Raw genomic sequence first — 12,366 nt, 5'->3', positions numbered from 1 at the left:
CTGTTGATATCAGAAGACATTAATTCTTTAGAAAGAGGTGAGAGAGTAAGTGGATACGTTGTAGGTGGAGTTAGGAATCTGTAAGATAAAAAAAATATATTTGTGCTCGGGTTTACTCAGGGAAAGTTATCTTGGACTGGCTTTTTTGTAATAACTCAGGTTTTACTCGGAAGCGTAAGGAAAATGAACTCCGAGGAGACAGTGATTGTATTATGATTGTATTATACTTAAATTTCAGATGAAAATGTATAACTCACAGGTAGCAGTATTGCAATGGAATAAAGGGATGTCGAGGGGCATGAGAGAGGTGCTTGCCCAGGTGGATTGGAGGGGACTATCGGAGCGGTTAATGGCAGACCTGAAATTAATAAAAATTATAGTAGTATCTCAGAAGACGCAGGACACATATGAACCACAGAAGGTGAGATTCACAAGTGGCCAGGACGGCAGCTAATGGACGATAAGGACTGCCTGAAAGCTAAAGAAAGGGCAGTTAATGTAGCAAAAGTGAGAAGACAGTTGGAGGATTAGGATGCTTTTAAAATATATATATTTTTTAAAACACCCAATAAGCTATGTGAGGGATATATTGACATATAAGAGTAAACTAGCAAATACGATATGGTCAGGATAGTAAAAGTCGTTTTAAATTTGTTTAAAAGTTATATAAAGGAAAAGTGGAATTTAGAGTTGATATTGGAACACTGGAAAATGATGCGGGTACGGAAGTAATAGGGGCAAAGAAATCGCCGATGTCCAACTGGTATATTGCATCTTTCTTCATCGTGGACAACTCCTATACATTGTACAAGGCATTGGTAAGGACGAATTTGGAGTACTGTGTACAGTTCTGGTCACCGAATTATCGGAAAGATGTCAACAAAATAGAGAGAGTACAGGGAAGATTTACTAGAATGTTACCTGGGTTTCAGCACCTAAGTTACAGAGAAAGGTTGACAAGTTAGGTCTTTATTCTTTGAAGAGTAGAAGGTTGAGAGGGACGTTGATTGTTTTTTTTCCCCATTGAGAGTAGGGGAACATGAAGGAAAGCATTGAGTTGAGAGTTAGGTAGCAAAGGTTTAGGGGTAACACGAGGGGGAATTTCTTTACTCAGTGAGTGGCAGCTGTGTGGAACGAGCTCCTGGTGAAAGTGGTAGAGGCAGGTTCCATTTTGTCATTTTAAAAAATGGATTTGTATATGCACAGGAAAGGATTGGAGGGTTATGGACTGAGTGCAGGTAAGTGGGAAGAGGTGACTGTAATCGTTCGGCACGGAATAGGAGGGACGAGTTGGCCTGTTTACGTGCTGTAAATGTTATATGGTTAATGATTATATGGTGGGCTTCCGGATGGGGTAGACTCGGAGTGAGGGTCCGAAGGATAGCGACGATTGGAGGTGGTCGATTTTGAACGGTTGTCCTATGAGCGAGCTGTAACTTGGCTCACAGATTGTTTAATAAGATTGGGCTTTTTTCCCTTTTATTTCGTTTCTCTACTAACCAGATAATCAAAGGAAGATTTATAAAACTTAATTGTTTAGACGCATATTGTGTATTGTTTGTTATTTCGGGGTACTGATTGGTAACAGGGGACAGATCCCACAGCATCCACCCAAAGGAGAGTTCTTAAGTTTGGCCAGGCCGGGCGGTATCAGCCCCTCTATTAAGCCGCTAGGCGAAGCGAGATTTACAAGTGTGGGGGCTCGTCTTGGATTGAATCCGTTGGATGCGTGTGATTACCCTGAGCAATAAACGAGTGGAGAAAATATTCGTACTCCGGATGAATTGTTAATTCCACTGTTAATACCCTTAAGTTTGCGATTCTGAGTGGAGGTTTGATGAAAAGGCGGGCGCAGGTCTTGTTTTAATGCAGACCAGCGCTGAGGCAGCTGGGGGCGGGTTCCATCATTTCTGAGGAGTGCGGGGAAAGAGTGGTCGGATTTGAAATGACTAAATAGACCACGTCCCACGTGAAGAGTAAGAATTACTGGTAATATCCACTCTTAATTCTCTGAAGAATAACTGGAGAAATCAGATTCAAAGTCCCAGCAATGGCAGGCTCCGCCTCTGCACTGGAATAACGCCCACTCCTAAAGGGGCGGAGGAGTATGAGATGAGGGCGGAAGGGACTCTCAGTTGTTAGATGAGTGGCAGTGCAGAATGATGAATGGTTGAATGATTGAATGGGAGGGACGCTGACGTTGTGAGAGCCGTCAGGTTAAATTATGCCGTGGTGACAGCTGTCAATTATCTGCAAGCAATGGACAATGATTTTAGTCCGACTGGAGCCCCAGTGGAGCTTATGGTGTGGTTTCAAAACGTGTCTGGAGAAGGGAGAGAAGCTAAATTTTATGTTTTTTGATTTTATTTTTCGTCTAGAGAGGCGGCTAAATTGCTTGCAGCGCAGAGGGGACATTCGGGAGGCTGAGTGCGATGAGTTAAGGGTGGACCAGATAACCAGGGCACCCAGCCCCATGACCTGATTTTCTGGGGTCTCCGAAAGTCTCATAAGTCGCGACCCCTCCATCTTTTGTTGAGCTGATCAGAGAGGTACGGAAAGAGGAAAACGCGGCGGAGGCGCGGGAGGACTCAGTCAGCAGGGTACAATCCTCGGTAGTAGTCCGCTGCGGTGAAGTGGCTACAGATACCCTATCCCGGGGAGCCGTTGAGGTGATTGTGGGAGAGTTGAGGTCAGAAACGTCGGCTGTAATCAGCAGGTGTGATCCCGCCCCCATATGATGGAGCTGACGGGGGGGAGGGGGCGGTATCGCCAAGGGGACGAACAATGCAGGTGTTACGCCAGAAGGAGAGTGAGCCCACGGGTACCTCAGCAGGAAGAGTCGTTTGAAAAACTTAGAGGAGACACTGAGAGGGAACGGCCTGATGTCTTTGGGGGAACACCTTTCCGGAAAAGTACCAAGAATTCCCGGAAGCAAAAGACCCTATTCCTGAAGGCTTAGTGGTTCCACGCTCCAGTGTGTCACTGTGGACAGAGGGTAATTACGATAAAGCCGTACTCGACACAATGTCGCAGGTCACGTTACTGCACCGTTCGATTTACAACCGGTATCTGACGCATTTACCCTTGACACCATTGGACGCACTGGAGATTTGAGGACTCAGTGCTGGTGATTATCCATACGACGGTTATTTGTCAGTGAAACTGGAGTTCTCGGAGGCTGATGTGGGAGTGTCTGGGGTTCTTGATACAGTGGTGCTGTTTTGTCCGGAACCTGTTGAGAAGGGCGGCGTTTCAATACTTGTATGGTCCTCTGGTGGACCCAGTGTTTCGAGCTGCTTTTGAGGAAGTGTGTGGCAACATTGGTCTGGATACCTAATTTAAGCAAGGGACTGTGTGGTTCAGCCAGTCGAAGCTAATAGTGGTACCGCTCGGGGAAGTACGGAGGGTGATGGGGACCCCCAAATTTCCCGGAGTGCCTGAGAGTGAAACCCTCTTTGTGGATGTTCCGGAAGATCACGAGGGGAAGTCCAGATTTCCTGCTTGGGTACTGGTGAGGTCCGAACTACAGAAGCCCTCGTTTGTACAGACAAGCAGGATGGCAGTGATTTTCAGGAACACTACGAATAGGGAGGTCATTTTCAAGCTGGGGATGTCCCTGGCGCATTTTATTCCCGGTGACGGTAATCTCTAGTGTCACTGTGAGGCACGCCGGGGAGGGACTATTGGAAAAGGTCTGGGGGTAGTTGATCGCTAAGTCAATCAACTCGGGGGAATGCCCGGTACCGCCGGGTTAAGGAAAGGAGTCTGGTAGAGAAGATGTTGAAGATGAAAGGTGTCTTTTCCATTGGCGAGTGTGATGTGGGTCGTTCCAAGAGCACTGCACACACTCTCCGGGTGACCGAGGACACCCCGTTTAGAGAGAGGTCGCGGCGACTGGACCCTGCAGACGTGGAAGACGTACGGCAGCATTTGTGTAAGCTGAAGGAAGCTGGGATCATCACTGATTCCCGAAGCCCCAAGGCGCTCCAGTAGCAGTGGCCCGGAAGAAGAACGGGAAGGTACGCATGTGTGTGAACTATAGGACTCTGAACACCGCAACGTCCGTGACCAGTATACCGTCCCGAGTGTCGTCGCCTGTCTGAGAGGTGCGAAGTGGTTTAGTGTGCTGGATTTGAGTAGTGGATATTACCAGATCCCGATGACAGATGACGTCATTTATATGTCCCCTGGAATTCTTCCAGTTCGAAATGATGCCCCAGGGCATATTGGGAGCCCTTGTAAACTTCCAGCGGGGACATGAACTGGCTTGAGGTGTTGCTGTATTTGGATGACCTCATAGTATTTGGATTCAGATTGGAAGAACTTGAAGCGAGGCTACTGAAGGTGCTCGGCCGCCTGAAAGCTGAAGGGTTAAAACTTTCCCGGACAAGTGCCGGTTCCGCTAAACGTCTGGTAGCTATGTCTGACACAACCTCACGGAATGAAGCAGCTACAGACCCGGCAAAGATAGAAGCGGTGACCATTCGGGCAAGGGTTCAGACTGTGAACGCTCTGCGCTCGTTCTTCGGGTTCTGTGGGAGGCTGAAGGCCTGAAATTTTGAGAGTTCAAAGTTTGTATGTTCCTGGCAGGGATAAAGGCAAAGTGAATAAGGATCAGGAATCTTGATTCTCTAGGGATATTGGATCTCAGATAAAGAAGAAGAGAGAGATTTATGACATGTATGGGAATCAGAGAGCAAATCAGGCGCTTGTGGAATATAAACAGTGCAGAAAAATAACACTTAGGAAAGAAATCAGGAGGGCTAAACTAAGACATGAGGTTGCTTTTGCAGTCAAGGTGAAGGATACTCCAAGGAGCTTCAACAGGATTATGAAGAACAAAAGGATAGTAATGGCTAAAATTAGTCCTCTTGAAGATGGAGTGGTCGGCTATATGTGGAATCAAAAGAAATGTGGAAGATCTTAAATTCTGTTTTTTGCGCGTCTGCATTTCCTAAGGAAACTGACATGAAGTCAACGTAAACAGGGCAAAAAAGCAGTGAGGTCATGGAACCTATACAGATTGAAAAGGAGGAGGTGCTTGCTATCTTGAGAGAAATCAGGGTAGCTAAATCCCCAGGACATGGAAGGGTTTTCCCTCGGACCTTGAAGGAGACTAGTGTTGCAATTGAGGGGCCCTGGCAGATATATTTAAAATGTCGGTATCTACGGGTGAGGTGTCGGATGACTGGAGGATAGCTCATTTTGTTCTGCTGTTTACAAAAGTCTCTGAAGTTAATCCCGAAAATTTTAGGCCAGTAAGTTTGAAGTTGGTAGCAGGTAAATTATTGGAAGGGTTACTAAGAGATAGATGTACAAGTATTTGGATAGACAGGGACTTAATAGGGAGAGTCAGCATGGCTTTGTGTGTGGTACGTCATGTTTCACAAATCTATTAGAATTTTTCGAGGAGGTTACCAGGGATGTGGATGAAGGGAAGGCAGTGGATGTTGTATACATGGACTTCAGTCAGGCCTTTGACAAAGTCCTGTATAGGAGGTTAGTTAGCAATATTTTCTGTCGCTAGGTACACATGGTGAGGTAATAAACTGGATTAGAGATTGGCTCATTCGGAGAAGCCAGACAGCGGTAGTAGAGGGTTGTTTCTCTGAGTGGAGGCCTGAGACTAGTGGTATGCCACAGGGATCAGTGCTGGGTCCATTGTTATTAGTCATCTATATCAATGATCTGGATGATAATGTGGCAAATTGGATCAGCAGGTTTGTTGAACATACAAAGTTTTGAGGTGCAGTGGACAGTGAGGAAGGTTTCCAAATCTTGCAGAGGGATTTGGACCAGCTGGGAAAATGGCGTCAAAAATAGCAGATAAAGATTAATACAGACAAGTGTGAGGTATTGCACTTTGGAAAGACAAACCAAGGTAGAACATACAATGGTAGAGCCCAGAGGAGTACAATAGAACAGCGAGATCTGGGAATACAGGAACAAAATTCTCTAAAAGTGGCGTCACATGTAGATAGGGTCGTAAAGAAGCTTTTGGTATGTTGACCTTTATAAATCAAAGTATTGAGTATAAGAGTTGGAATGTTATGGTTAGTTTGTATAAGGCATTGGTGAGGCCGAATTTGGAGTATTGTGAGCTGTTCTGGTCACCTAATTACAGGAAGGATATCAATTAGTTCGAAAGAGTGCAGAGAAGGTTTACAAGGATGTTGCTGGGACTTGAGAAAATGAGTTACGTAGAAAGTTTGAATAGGTTAGGGCTTTATTCCCTGGAGCGTAGAAGAATGAGGGGAGATTTGACAGAGGTATATGAAATGATGATGGGTATAGATAGAGTGAATGCAAACAGGATTTTTCCATTGAGGCTATGGGAGCAAACAACAGTGAACATGGGTTAAGTTTGAAGGGGGAAAAGTTTATAGGTAACTTGGGGGGGGGGTGAGCTTCTTCACACAGAGAGTGGTGAGTGTATGGAATGAGCTGCCAGTTGAAGTGGTGAATGGAGGCTCACTTTTAACATTTAAGAAAAACTTGGTCAGGTACTTGGATGAGAGGTATATGGAGGGATATAGGCCAGGTGCAGGTCGGTGGGACTAGGCTGAAAAATGGTTCGGCACAGCCAAGAAGCGCCAAAAGGCATGTTTTTGTGCTGTAGTGTTCTATGGTTCTATGACTGTTGTATGCATTCTAGCCAATCGGGATTTTGTCGCCCTGTCTTTTGAAGCTGGTAGGAGTTGATTTTGAGGGCTTATGCCAGAGAGGGAGGGACATGAGGAGAGAAGGCGCGAATGGAGAGATTTGGTAGACCGCCGGACGGGGTGGACTCGGAGCGATGGTCCCAAGGGTAGCGACGATCAGCGGAGGTCGATGTTGAACTCCTGTCTGCGCTCTGAAACTTGTATGCAGCGTAAGACAGTCCAGAGATCCCAGGAATTAACCTCGTGAATCTACGCTGCACTTCCTCTACAGCCAGGATGTCCTTCCTTAACCCTGGAGACCAAAACTGTACACAATACTCCAGGTGTGGTCGCACCAGTGCTCTGTACAAATGCAAGAAGATTTCCTTACTCTTGTACTCAATTCCCTTTGTAATAAAGGCATGGCTGCTTGGTGATCTCTCGGACCCGATCTGAGACACTCCTGATCCTGGAAACTGGCAGACAACCTCCTCTGGCTACGCTGTCCCTTATCAAGACAGCGGTCATCTTTACCTCTCTGCTCTTTGAGCCACAGCACCAGTCTCAGTGCAGGAGACCCGGTGTCTGTGTCTCCCCGTCATTGATCGTCCTCCACAACAGCTTCTAAAGTTGTACTCATAATTGTGGAGAAATTGCCACAGGTGTACTGTGTGCTTGCTGTGCATTTCCTTTGTTTTACTTGACAATCACACAGCTACGGTCTCCTGCAAACTAGCTCCCTATTGCTCCTTTCTGTCACCTCTTCATTGTCCCGAATGCGTGGAAGATCATCGGCTGCTTTTCGATTTATTTCATACTTTCTTTCAGAAGATGCAACTCGGTGCAGTTTTTGCAGATTTGTCTATCGAAGAGAGATTCGTCAGATAAGGCGGAAAGTTCAATTGCATGTACTCAAGCCTGTACACATGCAATTGAACTTTCCGCCTTATCTAACGAATCCCTCTCTGTAGATTGGTTGCCGCACACATCATCGCACTTGAATGTTGGCCAAATTACTAGTGTCTTCCGCAGTGATGGTCAATGTAAATACTAATTGCGCTCATCCACCATGTCTCTGAATCCTATTCAAACCCCTCCAGCAACATGTTCAATTTATAATTGTTCCTTATAGACTATTGCTTCTTGTTTCGCTATCTAAAAATCTGTTCTTCTAGGATCCCAGGATTGTCCGTCTTAATTGTACAAAGTGCGCTCATGAGGTCTCACGTCGTTATCCACAGCCAGATCGTCAACTCATTTCAGGTGCTTGGCCTTTTGCCCTGTTTAATAACTCACCCGATCTTTGGCCCAGATCTCGCCTCCCCTCGCTACTCACTGACCGTCACAGTTCTGCATCGCTGAGCATTCCGCTTTGCTGGCAAGTCCTCTAAACCTTTGTTTATTTCAGATTCTTCAAACAGATCCCGTTTCAAACCAACCTGCTCGAATGTCTTGACAGCGAATGAGAAATGTGGTACGCTCTGACAGGACTGGGAAATGGACCAAAGGGTGGTTTAAGAAGCCGGGAGGTGATTACGTGTTACTGAGAAAGATTTTTCTAATTTTCCCCACAGGAAAAGCAGATGCAGAACATCTTCATCTCAGCGACGTTGTAAAAAGCCCTCGTAAGTAGAACTCGAAGACCAGGTCTGTGCACGGGGCGATTAAAGTGTTGCCGTATCGGGTGGCTGCTCCACCTGACGGACGGGTCGGAAACGCTTCGGTAATATTATGCGATCCTAGCTCGTTAACCAGCTTCGAGCGACACGTTGTTGTCCTTAATAAGTTCCCTCATAAGCTGCAGCACGGTGCACCTGGTGCAGATTTGCTTATCCGAGAGGGTGGACGACGTCTAGACCTCCCGCATTGCAAAAACACCGCCGCTGTACCAATTCTCGCTAACCGACGAGGAATGGAGAAATAAGATCAAGTGATAAAGTTGCTGATAATTTTCCACAGTCTACGCTTGAGGATCTTGGACTGGCCCACTCTAAAGCCTAACACACACAAGTGCATTGCCGGGACGCACGCGCTTGAATTTTCCGCTTTCCCATTGAATCCCTCTCTGCCGATGGGTGTCCGCACAACACATTTCCCTTGAGATGTTGCTCAGATTACTGGCGTCTTCCACAATGAAGATAGATTCAAAGTACCTGTTGCGCTTATCCATCATTTCCCTGAGTCTCATTCAAATCTCTCCAGCGTCACGTTCAATTTGTAACTGTGCCTTAAAACCTATCGCTTATTCTTTCAATATCTTCAAATGTGTTCTTCCAGGGCCCCTTTGTTGTCCACCTTAATTGTACAAAGTGCGCTGTTGAGATATCACGTGATCATCTATTGCCAGCTCTTCAGCCCGCTTCATGTGCTCAGCCTTTAACCCTGTTTAGTACCTCAGCGGAGATGTGGTGCAGAATTGAGCTCCCTCTCTGCACCGGGGCGGTCGCGGTTCTGCGTCGCTATACATCCAACTTTGCTGACAGGCCCAGTCATACGTTGCTCTCATCACATTCTTCAAACTCAGCCCTTTTCGAAATGACCTGTTGGAACGTTCTGATTAAAGTTTAAAACAGTGCACAGTGAGAGGACCGGGAACAAGTTCAAAGGTTGGGTTAATGAGCCGCGAAGCAGATAGGCTCCACATTACAGAGATATAATTGTTTCTATTTTGCTCACAGGGTTGGCCAGTTCAGTCCACTTGTAGGGATGGCTGTTTTTCAACTTGAGGGGTAAGTGGAAATTGAAGACTAACTGTTTTGCTGTACCGAGTGGGTGTTCAAACTAATGGTAGGGTCGGGTGTGCTCCGTTAACACTATGTCATCTTAGCTCGTTAAGCCGCCTCATCTGTAGAACTTTGTGAAAGCCTTTCAGAAAATCTAATAAAACAATAATTGATCTTACTTTACGTCTGATTTGCTAAAGCAGTTGGGCGTGGTTAAGATAAAATGGCAGAGATAAGAGATCCAGTATGATACAGTTGATGAAGGGCCAGCAAGTTTATAAGTAGATAATGTGAGTAAGATGCCTGTAGCGAAGGACAAGGGCAGACAGAGCAAAGAGATCAGTTCTACGGCAGAGGTGAATTTCAAATGGCGAGGAATGCTGGACTGACTCTGCCGCATTTAGATGCGTGCAGCATTTAGAATGGAATGGACCGACAATTAGACACTGACGCCATGGGCATCACTGAGTACCGGCTGAAAGACGGTCGAATGTGGGAGCTTAACATCTGAGGATATCCTTTTTTTGTTAACAGCACATGCAGGAAGGCACATGCGTTGGGATGGCTCTGTTTGTAACAGATGATATAACAGCTGTAGAAAGATGTTAGGGTCAGAGAATGTGGAATCTTTGTAGGTGGAGTTAAGAAGTTCTACGAATAAATACACATGTAATATATAGAAGTCAGAATAATAGAGAACGTGTGTATTACTTTGCAAAGGGAGCTCGGAAAGCGCATGTAGGAAGGAACTCGTGAGTTAAATAGGAGGGCAGATTCAGGCAGATAAGGGAGACTGCCAAGCGGAACAGTCATCAATGGAGAGTTCATCGGTCGAAGTGATCTCAGGCAGAACGGTAGGGCACTGGTTCATCCGGGATTCGTGGATAACGGGTCCAAGTGAGGTAAGTAAACTCTGAGGAAGAGAAACAGGATATATGTCTGTGAGGCTGGTGTTCTGTTCTGGGTGTGAGATGTGGGAAATCCGGGAGACACCCAGCCTGCTGGACGACTACATGCACATCAGGTGAGTCGAGCTGCTGCTCTTTAGGGACCGAATTCGGGTACTAGACAGGTAGCTCGATGACCTTCGTCCTGCCAAGTAAAGTGATGAGGTGCAGACAGGAGTTACAGGCAAACCAGGATATGACGAGCTCCCTACAGCTCTTATCTGTCACCTCCTCATTCTCCCTTATGAGTTGAAGATAATCAACTGCTTCTCCAGATCGTTCAAACGTTCTCACAGAAACGGCAGCACGGTGCAGCAGGTGCAGATCTGATTATCCGTAACGATGGACGCCATGTAGACCTCCCGCATCGCAAACTCAGTAGAAAACACCGCCTCCGGAGCAATTGGCACTGCCAGATGAGAAATGGAGAAGTACGAGCACAATGATAAAGTTGTTACCTCCCTTAAGTCTGAGGATCTGAGACAGGCGCACTCTGAAACTTAGCACAATAAAAGGCACTGCCGCGAAGCTGCACTTGAACTTTCCGCCATTTCTGTTGAATCCCTCTCCGTTGACTGGACCCGTCACGACACGCATGCCTCTGCCTGTTGGTCAAATTACTGGTATCTTCCACAGTGAAGACAGATGCAAACTACCTATTCCGCACCTCCATCCATCCATCATTTTCCTGAACTCCATTCAAATCTCTCCAGCACAATTTGCAATAGCCCATGGTTTTTGTCTCCGTATTTTCAATTTTGTTTTTTTGATGTCCACCTTAATCTCACAAAGTGCTCTGCTGAGATCTCACGTGACCTCCACATCCAGATCTTCAACCCACTTCATGTGCTCAGCCTTTCGCCCCGTTTCATAACTCACCCGAGATCGGCCCCCGCTCTGATCCCCCCTCCCTGCACCGAGCCCGTCCCAGTTCTGCGTCGCTCAGCATCCCGCTTTGCTGGCACGTCCACTGATTCTTTGCCTTTTGTACACATTGTTCAAAGTCATTCACTTTGGCAATAACGTTCTGACGTCAGAACAATGTGACGCTCTCTTAGGATCGGGAAATGGTTCAAATTGTGGTTTAATGAGACGGGAAGCAGATGGGTTCTGGTTTACGGAGATATAAGTATTTCTATTTTGCCCACAGGGCCGAAGAAAATACCACAACTGCACCTCCGGTGCCTACTCGCCTTGACAGGTAAATGGAAATCGAAGACAGTGACTATGCGCGGGACGGAAAAATGAACCAGCAGTGCTGCTGTATAGCGTGGGTGCTCAAACTGACGGTAGTGTCAGGAGCGCTCTCGTAAGACTATGTAATTTAGCTCGTTAAGCAATCACATATGTGTCAAATTGTTAAAGGGTTTCCGAAAGCCGAAGAAAACAACAATTGACTTTTCTTTTTGGTCAGAATTACTGGAGCTGTTGGGGGTGGTTAAATAAATATGGCAGGTCTCAGGGATTGAGTATGATACGATTGATGTCGAGCCCGCAGTAGAGGATGTGTTTCAATATGCTTGTGAGGGAGGACAAGTCAATGATTGATTACAAATGCCGACAGAGCAAAGAGTTAAATTCTACCACAGAAACAAAGTTCAATGGGCGAAGAATTCAGGATTGAAGATTCCCCATGTAGATCCAGGCAGCCTTCAGAACTCGTGGTGCAACCAGAATTTGGTCGCTATAACTTCGTGGGCGTCATTGAGTAGCGGCTGAAAGACCAGCTGGAAAAATGGGCTGAAAAAATAGCAGATAGAAATTAATACAGTCAAGTGAGAGGTATTGCACTTTGGAAAGACAAACCAAGGTAGAACATACAATAGTAGGGCACTAAGGAGTACAGTAGAACAGAGGGATCTGGGAATGCAGGTACAAAATTCCCTAAAAGTTGCGTCACGGGTAGATAAGGTCGTAAAGAGAGGTTTTGGTATGTTGGCCTTTATAAATCAAAGTACTGAGTATAAGAGTTGGAATGTTACGGTGAGGTTGTTTAAGGCATTGGTGAGGCCGAATTTGGAGTATTGTGTGCAGTTCTGGTCACCAAATCACAGG

General features: G+C 46.2%; 1 protein-coding gene across 8 annotated transcripts in view; it reads left to right on the top strand.

The window, feature by feature from the left end:
• The window catches only part of LOC140722731 (uncharacterized), a 62,932-nt gene that overhangs the window by 30,661 nt on the left and 19,905 nt on the right, over positions 1–12,366 (top strand). For 3 of the 8 annotated variants that reach the window (XM_073037421.1, XM_073037422.1, XM_073037420.1), the window contains 3 exons: positions 8,216–8,266; positions 9,320–9,370; positions 11,462–11,512. The exons of 2 other annotated variants lie outside the window; for them this stretch is intronic. In XM_073037421.1, coding sequence (XP_072893522.1) covers positions 8,216–8,266; positions 9,320–9,370; positions 11,462–11,512 — 153 coding nt within the window. The remainder of the gene's footprint in view (positions 1–8,215; positions 8,267–9,319; positions 9,371–11,461; positions 11,513–12,366) is intronic. 3 more of the 8 variants (XM_073037426.1, XM_073037423.1, XM_073037424.1) reach the window with 1 other exon arrangement.

The sequence above is a fragment of the Hemitrygon akajei genome, unplaced genomic scaffold (assembly GCF_048418815.1).
Source record: "Hemitrygon akajei unplaced genomic scaffold, sHemAka1.3 Scf000087, whole genome shotgun sequence".
Taxonomy (NCBI): Eukaryota; Metazoa; Chordata; class Chondrichthyes; order Myliobatiformes; family Dasyatidae; genus Hemitrygon; species Hemitrygon akajei.
The sequence above is the reverse complement of the archived record's forward strand: the minus strand, read 5'-3'. Positions and strand labels throughout refer to the sequence as shown.